A 25219-nucleotide genomic window follows, 5' to 3' on the forward strand; every position below is an offset into this window, starting at 1 on the left:
CGAGGCCGGACCTCGTGCCCCCTTAGGGTACGTTAGCCTCTCGGGCTAAGTCCTTCCGGACCACGCCACCGGGCTCTTCCGTCGGGGTTTCTACGCGAGGTCGGACCTCGTGCCCCCTTAGGGTGCGCCAAACCGCTTAGGCCCAGTCCTGCCGGACCAAACCACCGGGCTCCTCCGTCGGGGTTTGTACGCGAGGTTAGACCTCGTGCCCCCTTAGGGTGCGCGTTAAGGGAGATAAAATGCATGAGAACCAGTTTGTAACAAAAAAGGTCCTGCGCACAATGTGTTCTGTAATATGCGATTTTATTCCGACTATTGCCACTCACTAAGACATTATTAGGGGAGGGGAATGGCCCTCCTCCTAGAATAGCAACGCCAAGACCCACCTCTCACGTTGTAGGTCTAGTGGTAAAATTTCAGCAGGTGCTCTGAGTTCCAAACCCTAGCTATCATCTTTCCTTTGGGACTTTTGAGCTTGTAGCTGCCCGGGCGGACCACGGCTACTATAATGTACGGGCCCTCCCAATTAGGGGCAAACTTTCCTCTGGCTTGGGGCTGGCTCGCCTCCCTTCTCCTGAGCAGATAGTCACCTACTTGGAAATAGCGGGGTCGGCCCCGCTTATCGTGGTATGCCTCTGGTAGTTTTCAGCTCGAATCGCGGCTTCTTCGCGCCTGTCATCAATCATGTGGAGGTCAATTCTATGGTGCTCCTCGTTCGTGTCAAGGTCGTAGTCCTCCTCCCGCCGGGAAGGTATGACTACCTCCGCTGGAGCTCGGGCTTCGAAACCGTAGGCTAAGGAAAAAGGTGTCTCCCCAGTAGCCCTCCGGGGGGTGGTGCGATTGGCCCAAAGAATGGCGTCGAGCTCCTCCACCCACGCTCCCCCCGCGGATTCCAGTTTCTTTTTCAGGCCACCCACAATGGTGCGGTTGACATTTTCCACCCGGCTGTGAGTAATGTGCCATTCTGCACAGAACCCCTCGAACTCTTGCCCCTCGAATTGGCGTCCATTGTCGGTGATGAGTTGCATCGGGACCCCAAAACGGCACAAAATATTTTTGTACACAAAGTGCTTGCAACGGGCACTTGTTATGGTTGCTAGCGGTTCCGCCTCTACCCACTTGGTGAAGTAGTCCACTGCTACTATGAGGTACTTCCTTTTTCCCGACCCCATGGGCAGAGCTCCCACTTGGTCCACTCCCCACCTGGAGAATTGGATGACCGAGCTGATGGGGGTGTAGCTCGTGGCTGGCCGGCCGGGGGTGACTTGGAAGTGTTAGCAGGTCTCGCAACCCCGGGCATAGTCGGCGCACTCCTTGGCCATTTTGGGCCAAAAGTACCCTTGTAAGATGGCCCTCCGGGACATGGCGAAGGCCCCCTGGTGGGCTGAACTGGTCCCTTCGTGGATTTCTTCCATGACTGACCTGGCTTCGTCTGGGTACAAGCAGTGCAGCAAGGCGCCGTTATAGGACCTCTTGTAGAGTGTGTCCCCCATGACCACGTACGTGGGGGCTCGCCGTTTCACCAGCTTGGCGTCAACCTCGTCGGGAGGTAGCGTGCCTGTCTTCTTGTACTCCTTGAGGTGGTCCAACCAGCAGGGAGGTCGGATTTGCACGGGTAGGACCGGGTAGGCGTCCACGCTCGACCTCTTGAAATCTTCAATTCGGGCTATTTTTGAGATATGTTCCGGGGCCCCTTGGGCGAGCTTGGATAACATGTCAGCATCTGTGTTCTGGTCTCGGGGTACCTGTAGGACCTCATAATTGATCAGCTGCCCCAGTAGCTGGAGCACCATGTCCCGGTACCTCCTCATTCTTTCATCACTTGCTTCAAATTCACCTGTGACTTGTCCCACCACGAGTCTAGAGTCACATCGGATTTTGAGCTTCTCCACCCTCATATTTAGTGCGAGGCGGAGCCCTCCCAGGAGTGCTTCATACTCGGCCTCGTTGTTGGATAATTTGAACGCGAAGCGGAGGGCGTAGTAGGCCCGAAACCCGTCCGGTGTTATGAGGATGACTCCACCCCCGTAGCTTTTGGTGCTGGAGGACCCGTCCGTTGAGAGGGTCCACCACTCCTCGTCTTCGTCCCTGACCCGCTCCGTTCCCTCCAGGGCAGTGCACTCGACTATAAAGTCAACCAGCGCCTGCCCCTTGATGGCGGGTCGGGGCTTGAACTGGATGTCGAACTGGCTCAGCAGCATGGCCCACCTGACCAGCCTGCTTGCCGACCCCGAGGCCCTCAGTACTGCGTCTAGTGGCTGGTTGGTGAGGACCTGCACGGGGTGGGCCTGGAAGTAGTGGTTCAGCTTTTTTGTCGTCGCATCTACTGCAAAAACGGCCTTTTCCACGGGTGTGTACCTGATCTCTGCTCCCCGTAGAGCTCGGCTCGTGTAGTATACGGGCCGTTGGACCCCCTCGTCGTCTCGGACCAGCACGGAGCTGACCGCGGCCTGCGAGATGCCCAAGTACAGATATTGGACCTCCCCCTTAACGGGTTTGGCCAGGGGGGGAGCGACATCAGGTATGTTTTGAGGTCCTCGAACGCCTTCTGGCACTCCTCGGACCATTCGAAGCCCTTAGTCTTTTTTAGGACACCAAAGAACGGCAAGGACTTCTCGGCCGACCTCGAAAGGAACCGGCCCAGGGCTGCCAACCGCCCGTTGAGGCGTTGGACCTCCCGGAGGGACCTCGGAGGTTCCACGTCCAGGATGGCCTTGACCTTGTCAGGGTTGGGCTCAATGCCCTTCTTCGAGACCATGTACCCCAAAAATTCCCCCCCGTGCACCCCGAAGGTGCACTTTTTAGGGTTCAACCGTAAATTGAAGCGTTGCATAATTGAAAATACCTCGGTAAGGTCATCTGTGTGGAGGTCGGTGTCGGTAGTCTTGAAGATCATGTCGTCGACGTAGGCCTGGAGGTTGCGACCGAGGACCTGCTTGAATACCTTGGCCACCATTCGGGTGTAGGTGGCACCTGAATTTTTCAGTCCGAAAGCCATAACCTTGTAGCAATAGACCCCCTCTGGCATGGTGAAGGATGTCTTCTCCTCGTCAGCCTCCTCCATGAAAATTTGGTGGTACCCCCTGAACGCATCTAGGAAGCTCATGAGGGCACAACCTGCAGTCTCGTCCACCAGCTGATCGATGTTGGGAGGGGAAAAGGGTCCATAGGGCAGGCCTTGTTGAGGTCGGTGTAGTCCACGCACATCCTCCAGGTGGGCGGCTTTGGGACGAGGACTACGTTGGCCAGCCAGGTGGGGTATATGACCTCTCTAACATGACCAATCTCCAGCAGTGTGTCGACCTCCTTTTTGACGAACTCCCTCCTCTCGGCGGAGAGATACCTTTTGCGCTGCTGGATTGGCCTGACCGCGGGGTCAACGGCCAACTTGTGTGTGATTACGTCTCGACTGAGGCACGGCATGTCCTCGGGTCCCCATGCAAAGACCTCCTTGTAGCTCCTGATGGTGTTGATTATCCGTGCCCGGAGCTCAGCCGGGAGGCCGACCCCTACCTTCACAACCCGGTCGGGTCGGCTGAGGTCGAGGATGACCTCCTCTGTCTCGACCACGGGCTCGGCCCGAGGTCGACCTACCTCCTTCCGAAATGCCTTCAAGTAGCAGCTGCGGCTTATCTTTTGGTCCCCCCGGGCGACCCCGACCCCGGTCGGTGTCGGAAACTTGAGACACAGGTGCTCCATGGAAATTACGCACCTGAAGTCCTCTAGGGCAGGTCGGCCGAGTATTATGTTGTGGGCGCAGCTGATTTTCACGACTACGAACTCGACCTCCCACCTCCTTGTGGGAGGTCCCCCGTGAACCCGGACAGGGGGGTCCGTACCTGCTCCAGCTGCCCTCGTGAGAGTCCTAGATGGGTGAACGTGTCGTAGTACATGACGTTCACCGAGCTACCCGTGTCTACGAGTACCCAGTGCACCACCACGTTGTTGATGTCCAGCTTAACCACCAGGGCGTCTCGGTGGGGGAGGGGCCCATCTGGCAGGTCGGCGTCGGTGAACGTGATTGGCTCCCTCTTTGGTTTCTTCTCGTGGGGGGTACGTGTGACCTCCCCCACGTACAAGCTCCTCGCCCACCTCTTCCGCTCGGCTGGCGAGTCCCCTCCCTCGGGCCCCCCAAAGATGACGTAGATGGCCCGTTTCTACCAGGGCTGGGAGTCCTCCGTCGTCTTCTCCTCCTCCTCGGAACTGTGGTCGTGGTGGTCCCTCTTGCGGGGAGGAGCCGAGGTGGATGGCGCCTGGCCACCCCCCTTCCGCCATACATTGCTCTGCTTCTGGCCCTGGGCCTGTTCTTGCGCCTGGCCGGGCTTCTTAATGAATTGGCCGAGGTAGCCCATTTGGATGAGCTGCTCGATTTGTCTTTTTAGGAGGATGCACTCGTCTGTATCGTGTCCTTTCAGCCGGTGGAACCTGCAGTACTTGTTGGGGTCCCCCCCGTCGATATCTCCATGCACTCCTCCTTCGGGAATACCACGATTCCCTGGTCCTCCGCATGCGCCAAGATAGTACCCACGGGTTGTGTCAGCGGGGTGAGATAGCGTGTGGGGTTCATCCTGGGCCCCTCAGCGTACTCCCGTGGGTGTGGTCGGGGCGCCTTGCGCTCCTCCTGGGGTGCCTTGTCTTTTTGACCTCTTCCTTCTTCCTGCTCCTTCTTCCTCTTCTCGGCGTCAGCGTACCTCGCTGCCTTGTCCATCAGGTCGGTGTAGGTCCTGGGGGGGTACCTGATGAGGTCCTGGTGAAAAGCGCCCGACCTCAAGTTGTTCTGGAAAATTACCATGGCCGATTTCGCATCAAAGTCGGCGACCCCCATGACGTCTTTCTTCCACTTGCTGAGGTACTCAGCTAGTGACTCCGAGCTCCCCCGCTTCAAATCACACAGGCTGGCAATTTGCTTCTTCCGTTGTATGCTGGTGGCGAAATGGGATAGGAACTGCCGGGTGAGGTCCGCAAAGGTGGAGATGGACCCCGTCGGGAGGGATCCGAACCAATCATGCGCCTGCCCGTCCAGGGTGGCGAAGAACCCCTTACACAGGATCGCGTCTGTCGCCTCGGTGATCATCATGGCAGCTCTGTACCTGGTCAGGTGTGCCCGTGGGTCCGTGGTCGCCGAGTACGCTTTAATGGTGGGAAAGCGAAAATCTCGAGGTAAGGGCTCCTCCATGATGACGTTTGCGAACGGAGAGGACAACACATCCTCGGGCTCTAGGGATCCGTCCCTCTTGTCGAACTTCCTCTGGAGCTCATCCATCCTCCTCCGCAGCTGTTCGACCTCTACCCGATGGGAGCTCGGAGCTCTACCATTCGATTCCCCTGATCGTTCGACCCGGGAGGCCTGTGCACGCCGAGGTGAGACTCTGGTCCCCCGTCCCGGTGACCCCCGCGGGCCTCCCTCTTGTCGCGGTAGGGACCGGGGTCCGTGGCTCAGCGACCTCCGGGTGACTGACTGCTGTCGTGCCTGCCTGCGGGAGCAGGATTCTGCTGGTGGAGGCTCATTAGCAGCAGGCCTTGGGCCCAACCTCTCCCGGGCTGGCAACCGGTCGCCCAACCTCTCCAGGGCGGGCCTGGCTTTGGTTGGGGCCCTTCCATCTTCGTCACGCTGGCGGTCTCGGCGGGAGTCCCCTCTTCCCCTCCTCTCCGATGGTCGAGGCGAGTTGACCTCCCCCTGGGTGACAGGTGCCTGGGGCGGTCGGGTGCTCGGGGCGCTGCGCCCCCGAGTGGGAGGAGGCGGAGGCGACGCCGGCGCCCCTCCGGTGGCGCCTAGGGCGGCTTGTTCCTCTGCCCGGAGGCCCGCTGCGACGCGCGCCAGCGCGGTGGAGGCTTGTTCAAAGATCGCCACCCCCTCCCGGATGAGTGCGCGAGCCGGAGCGGGGGCGACGGGGGGTGGTGGCCGTGCACCACTACTACGGTGGTTGGTGAGCTGGGCCCTCAGATCCTCCCCCAACCTGGTGGAGGCGGCCGGTTGGATGCTGGGGGCGGGGGCGCCGTTGGGGCCGTTCCCGTTCGCGACGAGCTGGGTGCCGCGGGAACCATTGGTATGACGAGAGCTGGATCTCGATCGTGCCATCGCTGTCGATGAACAATAGTGGGGAGAGCTCTTAAGCTTGTACAGCGGCTCTCAACAAGAGCACCAATGATGGATTTAATTAACCCGGGGGTGTGCCCGAATCAATAAATCCGGATAAGAACGTAATATAATAAGAATAATAAGCGAATAATATAGAACGATGTCGTAAAGGTCGCTGGGGACCGTATATTATATTAATTGCCGTAGTATTTGGCTATTACAAAGATCTGATAGGACAAAGTGTGTAATAAGTGTAGAATATAGATTGAATCGCCCTTTGTTAGGACAAGGAGGGGGGTTTTATACAAGCTAACCCCCCAACCGCCTCCCCCTAAATCAGGGGGTGGTTAGATCTCAGCTTTGACCGGGCTCGGGTGGACCGGGTCGGGTCGGGTCCCGAGCTCGGGTAGGACCGAGCTCCCCGACCCGAGCTCCACGTAGGTCGGCTCGGGTCGGGGAACCTCCATGGTGCTCTGGGTCCGCGTTGCGCTTGGGCACCTCCGTGGTCCCCCGGGTCCGTGTTGCTCTTGGGCACCTCCGTGGTCCCCCGAGTCCGTGTTGCTCTTGGGCACCTCCGTGGTCCCCCAAACTCCCAAAAAGAGAAGACTAATTTGATCCATTAATTTAGATCACTCAACAATTGTGAATTATTGAAAAATAAGTAAAAATGATGAAATTAATTTTACAAATATTGAAAACTTAAAACGTTTATCATAATTATAAAATTTACTTCGTATATGTTTTTTTGTGAGTTAATTACTAAAATAATCACTTGAATATTGTGAAATTACCAATTTGGTCATTGACTATTTTTATTTGCCTAATTAAGTCATCAACTTAAAAAATCATAATCAATTTGGTCTTCTGTTTATTTAGCAGTTAGATGTCTGTATGCTTGAGACCAAATTAATAATTTTGCTATAGTCAATGAACCATTTTGATATTTAACTCTTCGGTTTAATAAAAAAGGAAATGGTGCATGTGATGATTGAAATGATCACTTGATTATAGTAAAATTAAAATTTTTTGAGAAGAAATAATAAAATTATTAATTTGATACCAAGTAAAAGGGTGTTGACGACTAAATAAACAAAATATCAAATTAATTAAAATTTTTAAAGTTAGGAGACTTAGTTAGAAAAACAAAATTAAAAACTAAATTGATAATTTCACTCTAATTAAAAAGAAACATTTCAATAATTAACTTTTGTTAAAAATTTGGATGGTGTTGTAACCTAATGCTCAAAGTAATACCGAGAAAAGAGGGAGAAACTTTCATTCATTCATTGTTACATTACATATTACAACAATACATACATACATACATACATACATACATACATACATATATATATATATATATATATATATATATATATATATATATATATATATATATATATATATATATATATATATATATATAATATACATTTGTAACGGAAACTAATAATGATAGACATAAATGCGACCGTTACATCAATTACATAATCAACTCATAATGTCCACACTTAACTATATTTATAACACTCCCCCTTGGACATTATAACACCACGATCTTAATTGCCTCATTAAAAACTTGATAAGAAAACCCTCTAGGAAAAACCTAAACAAAAAAAAAAAGAGTACAAGGTATATAGATAGCATATTCAAAAACATTCATGCCTCATTAAAAACTTCACTAGGAAAATCGCGTGGGAAAAACCAAGTTGAAGAAAATAATACATGATATTTGTAAAATCATATATTGTTCTGATTGCCTCATTAAAAACCTTAACTTAAGAAAACATTGTGGGAAAAACTTAGTTGAGGGAAAAAGAGTACAACCATAAGCCTTCAGGGCATAACCTGCATAATCTTCAGGATTTTGGAGTTTGTCCATTTAAGTAATTATTTTGCAACTTTTCCCCATTGTCATTATTATATCATACTCATGCCTCGTTAAAAACTTCATTAGAAAAACCTAGTGGGAAAAATTTATTGAGAAAAAGATTGCATGATGTATGTGTTAGGAATAAATTGTAAATTTTGATGAGCCGAATGTATTTTTGAAAAATCAAGTAGTCCCCAATTCTATTTTATTTGAGTCAGTTTTGAGTCTACAGAGTATGGTGCATCATATCATGCAACCAACATACAAGTCTTGAAGATCATAATTTATTTGAAGAAGTTAAGCGGGATTATAGCTTAACACAATTATGATGCGGATAAATCACCAAGAACCATGTTAGAAGAGTTGGATGATATGTGTGTAAGCTATGCTAAATGATACTAAGTTCAAATCTCATGTACCACCGTATGGGAGACTAGGTAGCTTGGGAGACTAACCCAAGATGGAGACTATGCAAGGATTTACCTAAGTAAAAAAGGAGACTAACCAAGTTGAATGCACTAGTCTCACAAAAGCCATGCACAGATGACCAAGCACAAAAACGAAACAGAGCAAAGCATTTCACCATGCACAAACTATGAAGTAGGTTCCAATATATCATTCTACATGGATCGTGAAGGAGAAAATAACTGATATATTTTCATCTGAACAACAATATTTTTACGATGGAACCGGAGACGCTCGAAGAAGGTTGATTCACGGAGATATATTTTCATACTCAAGCAAGAATCAGCAGATGAATTATTTGATCAACTTGATATGTCAGAACATTTATGAATGACAAGAAATGTCAAGCTTGCCGCCCCGAACTTATTCAAATTTTGGTGGCTACAATTTTCAAGAGACGGCAACGGGCAAAATATTCAAATCATCAGGCGAAAGGCTACTGCCTAACATTTCAGATCAAGTTGACAACTTTATTTTGATCAACTACATACGAAGATCGACGATCGAGATCAAAAGTTGATCAACGGGCAAATAGCTTTCATTGCCTATAAATTGCCCAAGCAGACTTGAAGACAAGGACACTTGATAACAAGAGCTTAACACGAATTCTACAGCGATAAACAACAAAGAATATCCAATCAAACATCAAGTGATATATTGAGCTATATACGATAGAATTCAAGTCTGAGTGAGAGAAATATTTTATTTCTTTGTAAACTTCTCTACTGAGTGTAGAAAGAGGGCGGAGTAACTAGAGAGAGTGAAAAGCCCTGGTTAAGTGTAGCTTTGTGCGTAAAACTCGTTGTAAAAGGCAGAGTAACAAGGGGAGCTTGTGAAAACCCTGTGAGAGCGTAGCTTTGTGCGTAGTTTTCGTGGTGTAGGAGTACAGCTTGGTGCGAAGTACTCGGGAAGGCGGAGTAACAAGAGGAGCTTTCGAAAAACCTTGGAGGAGTGTAGCTTTGTGCGAAGCACTCGGAGAAGTGTCGGTGGACACTTATTCACTATTGTATCTGGGTGATTGAAGAATAGTGAATTTCCTCCTTGAAGTGAAAGGAGAAGAGTGGAGTAGGAAAATTACACCATCTCCGGACCACTATAAATCTCTCTCTCTCTCTCTTTACTTACTGCTCATATATTTTGTGCATGCTTATTCTAACTGCGAACTAACCCGATTACGTTTTATCACATATCTTTATCTGTCTAGGTTTAATAGTTCCCATGTTCGCATGCAAGCCAAACTTTACATACATCATCCTTGAATCATATCAAGTGTTTCTAACGTGTTGCATGTTTAGAATCTCTCCTTGAGCACCACACTATTAAGCATAACACTTTACCGCTACCTATTTCGCTGCACACTCTAAGTGGTTTAACTTGTTGATGCTTGTTACTTAGAGTTGAATTTACCAAAGTGTTATTTGCCTTGTGTGTTTTTAGAAGATGTTTGAAAAGTTAGAGAAGTCTATTCATCCCCCCCCCCCCCCCCCCTCTAGACTTCTCGCTACCCTTTCGGGACCAACAAGTGGTATCAGAGCAGTTGTCTATTTGAGTCAATTTTGACTGCTAGACAGATCTCAAATCTTCAAGATGAAGAGAGATATGGTTCTCGCTCAAAATCAGCTTTTCTCACTTGACAAATTTGATGATTGAAAAATTCGAATGCATGTGCACTTATCTGCTCTAAATGACGAAATGTGGAAGTCATCACAAATGGTCCTATCAAGATCATGGAAGTTAATACTGCCGTTGCACGAGATCCAAATGTTCCACAATATGTTCCAAAGCCAAAAATGGAGTGGACAAGTGAAGATAGAGGACCAAATAATTTGGACAACATTGCCAAAGATATTTTGTTCAAGGCCGTAGATGACACCATATTCCCAAAGATTCGAAAGTTCACCACAAAAAGAAATATGGGATACTCTCATTTGTATCGGTGAAGGCGACGAACAAGAAAAAAACAACAAACTAACCATCGCCATGAAGAGGTTCGAAGATTTCAAAATGCTACCGAACGAAAGCATCACCAACATGGAAGCTCGATTGATCAAAATCCTTGGAGAAATCACGGATCTGGGAAAGACCATTACCTAGAAGGAAATATCGCTCAAAGTGTTATGCGGACTACCAACAAATTGGGATATGAAGGTGACCGCAATGCGCGACCATAGAGATCTAAGGACATTATCTACGAATAAACTCTTTAGTGATCTTAAGGCGTACGAGTTCGAAATGAAGACACGAGTCGAAGAAGAACGCAATGAACGAACATCCGCACTGATGGCCGAACAACCATCCACATCAAGGTCAGTAGGAAATAATGATTTTTTATCCGATGAACAATTTTCCTTATTTGTTAGGAAATTCAAGAAGTTCATGCGAAAGAACAAAGGATCACCACAAGGAAATTCTTTTCAAGAGAATAGAAGATCAAGAAGAGAATATGCCGAAGAAAACACAAATGTGTGTTACAATTGTAGGAAGCCTGGACATTTTATGGCCGAATGTCCACACCCCAAGGTGAACAAAAATTCGAATACTTCTAACTCACCACAGGTGGAATACAAATCCAAAGAGAAGAAATTCAAACAGGACAAGCGGAAGGCACTAATAAGCGATCCACTAGAAGCAAGTGAATCCGAAGAATCATCTAGTGACGAGAGTGATTCATCACAAGAAGATACGGCGCTACTATGCTTAGTAAGCAAGACATCCAAACATGAGGAATGCCTTATGGCGCGTGAAACCGACGAAGAGGTATCTTCTAGTTCCTTTAGTTCCTTTAGTTCAGTTGACACCTCTTTCCAGACTCAAGAAACATTTCAAAGTCTTATGGAAGATTGTCAAAAGGTCATGGCCACTCATACTCAAATCAAAGAGCTCAATAATACGTTAATCCTTGAAAAGGAAGAAATTGCACAAAAATTGCAAAATGCTCTAAATGAAATGAGTAACTTGAAAACCGAAAATATTCGACTTCAAGAAGAGTGCAAAGCTAGAGAGGTTCGAGAACATAACCTTCGGGAAGTTATCGCATTATTTACGCATTCATCCAAAATAATGGATAAGATGGTGAATATGCAAAAACCCGCTGGAGATAAGGCCGGATTGGGCTATGATCTATCATGTTCTCAAACCCCTGTGAAACTAACTAATTCTACTACTACTTTAATTAATAAAGTTCCAGTGGTAAAATTTGTGAAAAGTCAGTATAGAACAATGAGACAAGGAGTTGGAAAACAAATCAATGCCCAGAAAAATGTTGCAAGGCCGAATCCAAAAATTAATATCTTGGATAGGCAACAAAATTTTAAAAGGCAAAAATTTGTATCTCAAAAGAGAGCCAACGAGTCTAGTGCAATAAAACCTCATAGGAATATGGGAAGAATTCCGAGAATTGGGGCTGGGAGATTATATCCTAGAACAAGATTGGTGGCTTGAAGACAAACCATGGACCAAGTCCAGATTTGCTCTTTTTCATAGGATCAAGCAACTATCTGCTTCCCAACCCGCACCAAAGCATTATTCGCAAGTGCGTTATGATTATAGAGTCTTTAATGGTTACAAATCACCTACTATTGGATAAGTGGAATCTAGGTCGATACTGGGTACCAAAAAGAAATTAATCTTTTTTGCAGGAAATTTGGTATTTTGATAGCGGATGCTCTCGACATATGACCGGCAATAAAGCTAGTCTAGTTGAGTTCAAAAGTATCGAAGGACCAAAAGTAGTTTTCGGTGGAAACGATCGATATGGAATGACAAAAGGAACAGGCGCAATTGTGAAAAATGGTCTACGAATTGGTGACGTATCTTATGTCGAGGGATTAAAATTCAACTTGTTCAATACAAGTCAATTTTGCGACAAAGGATATCTCGTAGAATTTTTCAAAGGCAAATGTCAAGTCAAGGACGAATTTACGAATGAAGTCGTACTCGCCGGATCAAGAAAGAAGAATATGTACGCTGTAGATTGGAGTACAACAAAAGAATCCGTATGCTTGATGGCAAGCAATTCGAATGAAGCTAGTTGGGAATGGCACAGAAGGCTAAATCATTTGAATTTCAAAACCATCAACAAGCTTGCAAGAAATAAGCTAGTCGAAAGACTACCCAATATTGTGCTAAAAAAGGATCAAATATGTGACGCATGCCAGAAAGGAAAACAAATCAAAGCATCTTTCAAAATCAAAGCTCAAGAGTCATCATCAAGACCCTTAAGTCTACTGCACATGGACTTATTTGGTCCAGTAGACCCAGTAAGTATAAGTGGTAAGAAATATAATTCGGTTGTTGTTGATGATTTTTTCAGGTACACATGGACAATATTCATCAAGAAAAAGGATGAAGTTTTATCAAAGTTGTCAGACCTATTGAAGCTACTACAAGTCGAAAAGGACATGAAGATTGCGACAATACGAATCGATCGAGGAACAGAGATTGTGAACATAGTGATTCAATCGTACTGCAACTCACAAGGAATCTTACATCAATTATCTGATGCACGAACGCCACAACAAAATGGTGTAGCAGAAAGAAGAAGTCGAACACTCAAGGAAGCCGCACGAGTCATGATAGCAGCCGCCGAACTACCAAAAAGATTTTGGGCAGAAGCAATCAACACGGCGTGCTATACTCAAAATCGTAGTCTAATCCACAAGTCCTATAACAAAACACCATATGAATTATGGAAAGGGAGAAAACCCAATCTCACCTATTTTCATACATTTGGTTGTAAATGTTTTGTACTTGTTAATGGAAAGTCTCACTTAAAGACTTTTGACGAGCGAGCGGATGAAGGAACATTCTTAGGATATTCATCTACCAGCAAGGCGTACAGAATATTCAACAAATCAACCATGGTGGTAGAAGAATCAATTCACGTTGTGTTTGACGAAAATCACGACAAAAATAGCAAAAATAATGGATGTAATAGTGATTTAAATAATTCTATTAATACTTTAGAAGATAATGTGTTGCAGGAGGTAGAAGAATCAAGTGATATGGGCACTCACCAAATTGAGACAATACAAAATGTGATACCCGAAGTATCACTCACACCTACAACCGAAATTGCACCCGGAATTCCAACGGAAGAAATCCCAGTAGATGAATCCGAAGATGCACCCGTCAACAATACACAACAAATGGAATCACACCAAGTGGTATTTCAACAAGAAGGAAACTCTAAGAATCCAATGAGTTTTCAACCAAATCGAAAGTGGCTAAGAAGTCACCCACATGACTTAGTCATTGGAAATCCGAGGGACGGAGTAAGAACACGATCATCTACTAGGGACCACCAACAAGATGTACCAACAGGGGATGCAATGTTCTCATGTTTTCTATCACAACTGGAGCCGAAAGAAATTGACGAAGCTTTAGCCAATCCAAGTTGGATAGACGCAATGCAAGAGGAATTAGATCAATTCAAGTGCAACGACGTATGGAAACTTGTTCCAAGACCAACGCACCAAAATGTAATTGGCACTAAATGGGTTTTTAGGAACAAAGCAAACGAAGACGGCGTCATTGTTAGGAATAAAGCAAGATTAGTCACGAAGGGGTATTCACAAGAAGAAGGTATTGATTTTGATGATACATTCGCCCCCGTCGCACGACTCGAAGCAATCCGGATATTCCTAGCATATGCAGCGCACAAGAATTTCATCGTATATCAAATGGACGTAAAGAGCGCATTTTTTAATGGCTTACTTGAAGAAGAAGTTTACGTCGAACAACCACCCGGTTTTGAGGTAAAAGACGTTAGTGATCAAGTCTACAAATTAAAGAAGGCATTGTATGGGTTAAAACAAGCTCCTCGAGCTTGGTACGACACCTTGTCAATGTTCTTAATTAGTTGTGGATTCACCAAAGGTCTAGTCGATAAAACCCTCTTTAGAATTCAAGAAAATAATCACATTTTATTAGTACAAATTTATGTTGATGATATTATTTTTGGAAGTACTGATAAATCTTTATGTGAGAAATTTTCTAAGCTCATGCAGAACAGGTTCGAGATGAGTATGATAGGAGAATTAAATTACTTTTTGGGATTGCAAGTCAAACAAATTGAAGAAGGAATTTTCATAAATCAAGCCAAGTACACAAGAGATCTTATCAAGAAATTCGGCATAGATGGAAAATCCTCAGTCAAAATTCCCATGTAGGAAAATATGTCGACCAAATGATGTATCGAGGGATGATTGGATCGTTACTTTACTTAACCGCAAGCAGACCAGACATATCCTACTCAGTTGGCGTATGTGCGAGGTTCCAATCAAAGTCCAAAGAAAGTCATCTGATTGCAACCAAGAAGATAATTCGATATCTCAAAGGAACAATCAATGTGGGATTATGGTATCCCAAAGAAGGAGATTTTACACTAACTGGTTATTCAGATGCAGATTTTGCAGGTTGTAAAATAGACCGAAAAAGTACCCCAGGGACATGCCAGTTCTTAGGGGGAAGATTGGTCTCTTGGTTCAGCAAAAAGCAAAACTACATAGCTATGAGCACTGCCGAAGCCGAATATATTGCAGCTGGGAGTTGTTGTGCACAAATCTTGTGGATGAAGCAACAATTATTGGACTATGGGATTAAGTGCGAAAACGTTAGCATTTTATGCGATAATACTAGTGCAATCGCCATAGCTCAAAATCCGGTGCTTCATTCGCGAACCAAGCATATCGGCGTTCGACACCATTTCATCCCAGACCACGTCGAAAAGAAAGATTTGAAAATCGATCATGTTCCCACGGAGAATCAAATTGCCAACATTCTCACAAAGCCGTTGTGTGAATCTCGCTTTGCAACTCTAAGGCATGAAATAGGAATGATCGAAATGAGCTAAGCGTTTCTAAACTCTTAATTTTGAAATATGTTCGCACTTTGTGTTAATCTCTGTTGTTTATGTGACCTACGTGTTTTAATAATATTCTGAAGCATATGTTATATTTGTATGCGTGTAATATTTATTAAGTTGCGTACATGTTTCCGTAAAATTTATATGTGCTTAAATATGTTAATTGTGTCTTACGAAAATTATGTGAAATGTGTGTTTACATATTTGTCACGTTTTTAGCATATTTAATTTGTGTGATTTAATTACTATCTAAGTATGCTCTAATTAATTAGTTTAATTAAGTAAAGTTTTTTTTGGTTATGTAATTAAGGGGAACATTTTTTTTGGTTGGGTCAGCATATATTAAGGGGGAACTTTCAAATTGCCTGCATGCATGTTTGCCTAAAATTTATTTCTCAAAAGTCAAAGAGAGTTAGGTTCAGGTCTGTAGAAAGTCCAATCCATTTAATTTACTTTGAAAATTGGAAAACCTTTTCAGACTGTTAGGTATATATCTGTCAGTTCAGAGAATTTATCAGCTTTATTGAAATCAGAAATCGAGGTGATAATATATATCTGGAATATATTTATTGCTCTAACATATTATTTTCGAGATTTTTTTTCTCTGTTTTGCTCCAGGTTGGCAGTTATTTGAAGCACAATTTTTGGCGCCATGTACCTACAAGTGGAGTATTTAAATCTGAGCTGGCAAATTTAAATCATGTGGAAGGTCGAATTTATCCTCAAAGATCAATAGTCTCTCTCTATCCACTAAGGGGCAAGGATGTAATTTCGCAAGGGAATTACCCTCTTTTCTAACTGGTGGGAGATGAAAACCAAAAAATTGAAAGCTCTTCTTCTTCTCCACTTCGCCGGCCGACTTCACCAAGAGAAACAAATCCAAACCACCTCAAATGCTTCTACACCCATCCAAAACCTTCTACACAAATTCATTCTACCCATAAATACCCATTACCCAAACCTAAAATCACAACCAAAAAGCCTCTAAAACCAAATACCCAAACCCCTCAATATTTTCGGACATCATCGCCAAAAAATTTGAAAAATCCGAAAACTCCACCAAAATCACCCAACTGAAGTTCTAATCAATGGAGGTTGATCAATTGGAGACGGAGACAATCACTACTGGAGAGACAAGGAGATCAAGCCGTGTGCTTAGTGACATGATTCTCGACACCACCGATTTGAACTCTCAAGTCCAAGACAAAGCTTTGGGGGTAAAAATTATCAATTCTCTTGAAACTTGTGGATTGTTAAATTTTTGCACCTTTAGATACATTGGATTTTACAAAGATGAAGTGACCGGGCTATATTTGCATGCTAAAGTTGAGAATAATTCGATTAAATCTATGGTGAAATGAGTAGAGGTGGAAATAAAAGTCGATGATTTTCGGAGGGTATTTAATCTTGTTGAATCGAATTTGAGATTAGAAACTCATGATTTTGATGTCAATGCCTTTTGGGCCGAGGTACGCGATGCCAATGCACCGCTAGCTCCTAAGATAAATGGCAAGAAAAATGATCTCAAAAACGAATATGGATTCTTATTGGATATTGTACACAAATGTGTTGAGTTTAGATATTATTGCGGTGACAAATTGTCTAGGGAGAAACTCATGATCATGAATGTTATTATGGATAATGTATGTGTTGATTGGGGAGCATTCATGTTTGAGAAGCTATGTGATCAACTAGTGAAGGCCAAGCCGTTAGTTGATGGTTGGTTCCAACAGGAGGTTGGATATGGTTTTGCAATTGGGGAGATCCTACGAACCAAGAATTTAACCCTATCCAAAGCTAGACTTGTCCTGAATCATAACTACCTCTTTAGACCAAGCTCCACCGAACCAAAAGCCCCCACCGTACCCAAGCCTACCCGAAAAAGAAAAGCCCTTAACCCTCCTAACCCCTCCCTAGCTCTAACACCCATTATCCGTGAACCGAGTAATGAGGGATCCAACACCCCCGTAATAAGATCAAACGAAGATGCCTCAAGCCACCCCGTACCCGCATCTATTGTCAACCCCCTAAACCCAAATAATCCACATTTGCCTGATGATAGAGTTGATAGAGTGGAAGTTGATGAAGTGGAGGATGATAGAGTTGAAGTTGGTAGTATGGAGGATGTACCAACTATTGGGGCGGGCAGTGTGTTACTAGAGGAATTTGAGCGTGCTAGAGCATGGAGAGCTTGGAGATTATCCAATCACAATAAGTTGGCCGAAACAATTGGGCCGAACACTTTGGAATGGGAAGAGCTTGTTTTGAGTTGGCTAGGAACTCGTGACCTTGCCCGGGCCACGAGATTATCGGTTATTAACTCTTGTTTTGTGACTAAGCTTGCAAGGAAGAAAATAATTGAGAAGGGAATACTTGTTGAAGCTGCATCGGACACACCGATTGGAGAATTTGATCCAAATGACATCCGCCGAGCCACTATTAATTCTATGGAAGAAATTCGAAGAGCTCCCAGAGAAGGATCAATGGCAAGAGTTGATGATGGAAGTTTGCCGGAGTTGGACCCGTACCCTGCTACAACTGGGGATGAAAATTTAAGCTTTGAATCCTATTTTTCTCATTTCGCGACAGAGATTACGGGATCAATTCAACATGATGCAAGTGCACCGAGCCACCAAGTATCTTTGAACTTGGATGAAGCAAACAATTTGACAACTTTGCCAACTAGGTGTGAATTTTATGACCAAGAAAATCCAAGAAACAATACACGGTTGATGATTTGCTACACCAATGAGGATGCCGAGCCGAATCTAGCCGAGACATTGATAGCCACTCCTCATGATGATTTTCTTCACTCTTTTCCGAATCCCACACCTCCAACTCAACCCGGAGCGACCTTCAATGTTCAATCCTTGCGTGAGGAAATTGTGGGTGATATTAAATTGACAGTTCAAGAGTCAACAGGAGGTTTGAATATCAAGATTGACAACATGGACCACAAACTTGATGACTATCATAAAGCCATGTTCAATCGTGCCGAGCAATTGTTCAATAGGCAAGGACTTTTGAAAAATGAAATTGACACGACCAAGGAAGAATTGAAGAGTGAAATTTTGAAGATGTTTATTAAAATGGGCAAGTTGGGCACCGAAACAAATTCAAGGCTTAAGTTGTTGGAGCAACAAATGAAGGGCCTCCTACAACAAACAAATGTCAACATGGACTTACTTGATGGTGTTCGACAAAACCAAGTCATCGCCTCGGAGAGCTTTCAAAAGTTTGTAGATGCTGCCGAAAAGGGGGAAAGACTAGCAAGTCATTTTGTACCTCAATCTTACGCACCACAGCCGAGAGGACCATTGGTGGAACTCATTCGACCGATAACAACATCTAGAGGAGCACCGAGAGGAGAATCTAGTCAAAACCGAGGTCGAAGTGGTCTAGGCCGAGGGCGTAGTGGGAGTATGATTGATTATCTTAGAGGTACTTGTCCCAGTTCAAGTTCAAACCCGCACGATGTCTTACCATCCACGCCGAGTGCACCATTGCCGAAGCCAATTGCCACAAGAATGCAAAAATTACAAGAGCTTCAAACCGAGTTCGGGCATCGGAGTGAACAAATGTGTGATGGCCGTTCATTCGATGAATGCATTACTTGGCACGAAGCTGGCGTATTGAGAGGAGAAATCATAAGAGAAGCCTATGGTCACTACGTGATTGGACAAGTGACTGCCCCGTACCAAAATAAGAGCTACGACAATGACTTCAAGAAGCTACGGGCGTACATCAATGCGAAGCTAAGAGGGAGGTAAAAGCTGTTTGACACATTTCATCTTTTTGGTGTACATAATTTTTTGGCTAGCACAATTTTATATTTTGGTACGTGATTAATGCTAAGCTAAATGGGTTGACTATGCATAATTAAAATTGGTACCATACTATTGTGTCTTAGCTTTATTTTATTTTAATTTTCTTAGTATGTCTCAAGATTTTAATTTGGACCTAGTATTATATGTAACACGTATAAATGAGAAGATAAAATTTAGGGGATGAAAAATTCAAGCTAAAAAGAAAAATGCAAACCCCACGATCATAATCTCGAGTATACGTTTAGAATTCTCCATTTTTAAAATATCTAAGTCTCAATTTTTGTTAAACCCATCAATTGGCTAGTCGAAATAAAATCAAATAAAAGAAATTATTTTTCAAAAATTGAAGACCGTATAGGAGACTAAGGAGCACCGTATGAGAGACTAAGCAAACCGTATTGGAGACCAACCAACAACATGGGATACTAGCTAGCTTGGGAGACTAACCAAAATGGAGACTAGCTAGCTTGGAAGACTAACCCAAGATGGAGACTAACCAAAATGGAGACTAGCTAGCTTGGAAGACCAACCCAAGATGGAGACTAACCAAAATGGAGACTAGCTAGCTTGGGAGACTAACCCAAGATGGAGACTAACCAACTTGGAGACTAGGCAAGAAGGAGACTAACCCAAGATGGAGACTAACCAACTTGGAGACTAGGCAAGAAGGAGACTAACCAAGGTGGAGACTAAGTAAAAAAGGAGACTAACCAAGTAGAATGCATTACTCTCACAAAAGCCATGCACAGATGAAGAAACACACCAAGTAAGGTGGACCAAGCACAAAATCGAAACAGAGGATCTCACCATGCACAAACTATGAAGTTTTTACAGAGGTTCCAATATATCATTCTACATGGATCGTGAAGGAGAAAATAACTGATATATTTTCATCTGAACAACAATATTTTTACGATGGAACCGGAGACGCTCGAAGAAGGCTGATTCACGGAGATATATTTTCATACTCAAGTAAGAATCAGCAGATGAATTATTTGATCAACTTGATATGTTAGAACATTTATGAATGACAAGAAATTTCAAGCTTGCTGCGCCGAACTTATTCAAATTTTGGAGGCTACAATTTTCAAGAGACGACAACGGGCAAAATATTCAAATCATCTGACAAAAGGCGAAAGGCTACTGCCTAACATTTCAGATCAAGTTCACAACTTTATTTTGATCAACTACATTCGAAGATGGACGATCAATCGAAAGTTGATCAACGGGCAAATAGCTTTCATTGGCTATAAATTGCCCAAGCAGACTTGAAGACAAGGACACTTGATAACAAGAGCTTAACACGAATTCTACAGCGATAAACAAAGAAGAATATCTAATTAAACATCAAGTGATATATTAAGCTATATACGATAGACTTCAAGTCTGAGTGAGAGAAATATTTTATTTCTTTGTAAACTTCTCTACTGAGTGTAGAAAGAGGGCGGAGTAACTAGAGAGAGTGAAAAACCCTGGTTTAGTGTAGCTTTGTGCGTAACACTCGTTGTAAAGGGCAGAGTAACAAGGGGAGCTTGTGAAAACCCTGTGAGAGCGTAGCTTTGTGCGTAGTTCTCGTGGTGTAGGAGTACAGCTTGGTGCGAAGTACTCGGGAAGGCGGAGTATCAAGAGGAGCTTGCGAAAAACCTTGGAGGAGTGTAGCTTTGTGCAAAACACTCGGAGAAGTGTCGGTGGACACTTATTCACTATTGTATCTGGGTGATTGAAGAATAGTGAATTTCCTCCTTGAAGTGAAAGGAGAAGAGCGGAGTAGGAGAATTACACCATCTCCGAACCACTATAAATCTCTCTCTCTCTCTTTACTTACTGCTCATATATTTTGTGCATGCTTATTCTAACTGCGAACTAACCCGATTACGTTTTATCGCATATCTTTATCTGTCTAGGTTTAATAGTTCCCACGTTCGCATGCAAGCCAAACTTTACATACATCATCCTTGAACCATATCAAGTGTTTCTAAAGTGTTGCATGTTTAGAATCTCTCCTTGAGCACCACACAATTAAGCATAACACTTTACCGCTACCTATTCCGGTGCACACTCTAAGTGGTTTAACATGTTGATGCTTGTTACTTAGAGTTTAATTTAACAAAGTGTTATTTGCCTTGTGTGTTTTTAGAAGAAGTTTGAAAAGTTAGAGAAGTCTATTCACTCCCCCCCCCCCCCCCCCTCTAGACTTCTCGCCACCCTTTCGGGACCAACAGTATGTGTCGTTAGTCATCAATCTTCAGGATTGATTCATGTAAAATTGTACTCCCCCTCAAGATAACAATCTTGATGTCCTATACATTAAATTTCCAAAATGTATAGAGGAATTTTGTAAATAAATATGTACAATTGTGAATGGAACAAATATACTTTATAATAATCCCGTGACTCTTCTGGAGCTCACGTGGGTATAAGATTGATACCATAATATCTTAGTCAAAAGATTTCATTATATATTATTTTATCATTTGACCAACAGAATCTTTATTGTCCTTATATAGGACAATGAGGGTAAATATAGTACAACCAGTTTTGGGACTTGGCATTATGGGGATACAAAATTAATAGCTAGTACCCAATTAGTAGCCAAGTATCTAATCAAAATCAAGTATTGGCTAACTGGTGTATAAAATATTATTCAAGGAAAAACTCGATCTTCAAGGCGAGATAATACTTATAGCTTTTACAAGTATTTCATTGATGTTTACACCATCAATATTGACTGAGATAATAAATAAGTCCATTATCAACTCTTTATTGAGCACATAATGGTACATATTATTCCTTCTTATATGAAGATAATAACCCCATTCGCAACTCTTTAAAGAGTAAATAATGGCACATAATAATACTTAAATAAATCCTCATTTTGGGAATTATAAATATATTAGGGATTTTTCAAGATAAATTTAACTGCATATCTAAATTTATTATTCTGCCAATTGTATTATACAGCGGAACTTATTGCATTTACCGTGGGAGAGTATATTTGAAAAGGGTCTCTAGGTGAACCCATAAGTTACAAACTCGCTTCATAATATATCAATTTTAGCGAGTCAAGCTATGCCTTAATTGGTCCTTTATATGTTAAATACTCATGACACTTCCGGTGCCTAACTCTGGATCCAGATTATCATATAACGAGCAATTTGTAATGGCAATTGTGTTGTCGACAACTATAACATTTTTATAAATGTCTCCCATATTTGTAAAAGTAATGACAATTTCTAAAACAACCAGATTCTAGACATTTCCCAAAAATATTTTGATCTAGTCATTCCGCATCCCTAGTATTATGTTTGTTTGGTGCTCCTATAATTTTACTAGGATTTTTCGTCATCTGGACGAACGTCTGCAGGACATAATTATTCAAACTATTTCAAAAGTGACAATGTTTCTTTACTAGATCTAGTATTATGATTCATATCTCTTTCATTGATAGATATCCTACACTTCTAGTGTCAATGAGTATTATATCGGTAGATATGTTTGGTCCAAGTTTGGGGAAGGTATATGGGCCCTAGCCACTCTTTTATGATCATTATGATCCATAAGTATGTTTGGCAGATTATTTGCTAAAATCGCAAATAAATTATCTTTTGAACTTCTAGTCCAGTCTAACTAATACATGGATTTAAATAATAAAGATGTTTTCGTTCTATGAAATTTATTGGCTTTCTATTAAAAGTTAGTATATTTTCTCCCCCTAATGCCGAGAGACAATCTTCATTAGGAATGCAGTCAACGTACCCAATTATATGTATTGATCCCCTATCATGGGCTTTCGGTATTTAATCAATAGACAGAGGTTTCTTTGATAGCCCTTTTAGAGGTACGTTGTGCTAGTGATATATAAAAATAGATTGCACACTAAAATTAACGCAGATAGGGAAATGTTACTTTTGAAACCACGTACTAGGTGAAAAGAGGGTAGGGGTGACCGCAATTCCTGTTCCGGTTCAGAACTGCTGGTTCTGGTTCCGCAAATGGACAAACCGGAACCGGAACCTTATAGTAAAGTTTCGGTTCCGGTTCCGGTTCCGGTTGGAGCCGCTGGTTCTAACCGGATTAATTTAAAAAAATAAATAAATAAAATAAGCTATAATTTTTAATTTTTTTCGGTTTGGAACTGGAACCGCCGGTTCCGGTTCTTTTTCACCTCGAACCTTAACCGGAACCATATTGGTTTCGATTAGGAACCGAAACCGTGACCGTACGGACAGTTTGGTTCCGGTTCCTGTTCAACAGTGCACGGTTCATTTTGAACCGTCCAGTTCGAACCGAACTGTGGTCATGCCTAAAAGAGGGTATAATTGCGATATGCAGTGAGTTAGATTTGGGTAAAAAAACTGGCTCATAGTAACATCATAGCAATCCTTCAGGGATTGATGGGATAGGTGGACCATTTTTGGTCAAGAATTCATTGTGAAGGTTCATCCTAAAAGGTGACTTGGAGAATTAAAGTTCTTAATCTACCTTCTAGGCAAATAAATATACCAAAAAAATGAAGGCTATAAATTTAAATATCATATACCCAAATCTCATGTCAAAGAGTTTCTATAGCAGAAACTAGTACGGTAAACAAGTCATAACCTTTAATTGTTATCACATGCAAGCTAAGGTTTAGCAACGACATGTGCAACCTACTTTTCCAAGCAAGCTCTCATTTTATCTCATAGTTTCATACAAGCATGAAAACATCACAAAATAACAAGATATAGCTGAAAACGGTAGAAATTTTCTGAATTTTGACTTGGATTGCTGAATTTTCTGGGAGGGGGGGGGGGGACGGTAACACATTTTGACACAAAATTTTGCAGATAAGAAGTACATCAAGTCTAGATTGTACACAAAAAGTTTCATGCCAATCCAAGGTCTGGAAGTATTTTTCTCAAAAAATTTTCCAACATTGAGTCAGGCTGAAAATTAACTGGCAGCACACTGCCAATAGTTTACAGAATTTTTTTGGAACAACCAAAGCATATTTTTAACAAAATATTTATACAAACATCAAATACCACAAGTCTAGGTTCTCCAGAAAAAATTCCAAGCCAAAAGAAGTTCAACAGGTATTTTTCACGAATTTAATTTTCAAGCTATGCTGATCAGAATTTTTCAAATAAATTTAATACTCAAGAGGTGCATTCTAACGAAGTACTTATAAAAGTTTTGGAAGGCATGTAGCGCAAGGCGTTAAATATGGCATGGAAGGCATTGAAAACTTGATCCATCACCACACCTCATATTTCAACTAAGCAGCAACAATTACCAATATCATCAATCAATAGCTTACTTAAACATAAACAAGTAATGAGAGTTTATGAAAAAAAGCTATACAAAATCTGCATACTTCATGATGCAAATGATACAAATACAAGCAGTGTGCCAAGGCAATTTATCTCACTTTGATAACAAGTTTATATTATGCATATGTATAGTATACTCTCAAGTGCCCGAAAATATCAAAATCCATGTATATATCATGCAGGAAATAGACATAGATACTTAGCTTTTAGTGCAGAACAAGGTCTAGCAAGCTCCTTGATGAGCAATATACTACTTTGTTGATTTCACAAAGAAAAATGTGTATACTATATTATGACTTGCATGTTATGAAGTATATGATTAGCATTTGCAGAAGCAAGTCAAATCCCAGACATATGAACCATGAGAATAAGACTATGAGGGATTGCATTAGCCTTTCTGGTTTTACTATGCATCCATTATATATATTGCTTTTTTGGATAATTTATCTTTCTCAATATATATTATTTGGACAAAGCTATAGATTACAAGCAAAATCAGACAAACAATTGTGTGAGATTGAGGAGATTAAATGAAAGGCTCAAATTTGTCACTCTCAACCAGATGACAGTTCTTCAAAATAGTATGATTCACAATTATATTACTCACAACGTTCGCATGATATATAAAATTATTTCTATTCACAAATTAGCATTCATGATATTCTCCTTAAAATTCAAGGCAGCATTCAAACTAGATTCCAGATATCAGCATAGAGAATGACTCAATCATTGACACAACAAGTTTCATATCAAGATTATCATGAATATTGCACAGGCAAAGCAAATATATGATTTTAT

At 42.7% G+C, this 25219-nt stretch overlaps 1 protein-coding gene and 1 long non-coding RNA gene across 2 annotated transcripts; one reads left to right on the top strand and one right to left on the bottom strand.

Moving 5' to 3' along the window:
• Positions 1 to 1274: 1274 nt before the first annotated feature.
• On the bottom strand, positions 1275 to 2567 carry LOC109169460. The gene has a single exon (XM_019318343.1). The coding sequence runs from the start codon at positions 2565 to 2567 to the stop codon at positions 1275 to 1277; it is 1293 nt and encodes a 430-aa protein (XP_019173888.1).
• Positions 2568 to 2815: 248 nt separating this feature from the next.
• LOC109169520 lies at positions 2816 to 24029 on the top strand. Its single transcript, XR_002052246.1, has 4 exons — positions 2816 to 2826; positions 9783 to 9784; positions 11735 to 11744; positions 23953 to 24029. It is a non-coding gene; the product is annotated as an uncharacterized LOC109169520 (long non-coding RNA).
• The last annotated feature ends 1190 nt before the right edge of the window (positions 24030 to 25219 follow it).

Source organism: Ipomoea nil, unplaced genomic scaffold, assembly GCF_001879475.1.
Source record: "Ipomoea nil cultivar Tokyo-kokei standard unplaced genomic scaffold, Asagao_1.1 scaffold3314, whole genome shotgun sequence".
Classification (NCBI taxonomy): domain Eukaryota; kingdom Viridiplantae; phylum Streptophyta; class Magnoliopsida; order Solanales; family Convolvulaceae; genus Ipomoea; species Ipomoea nil.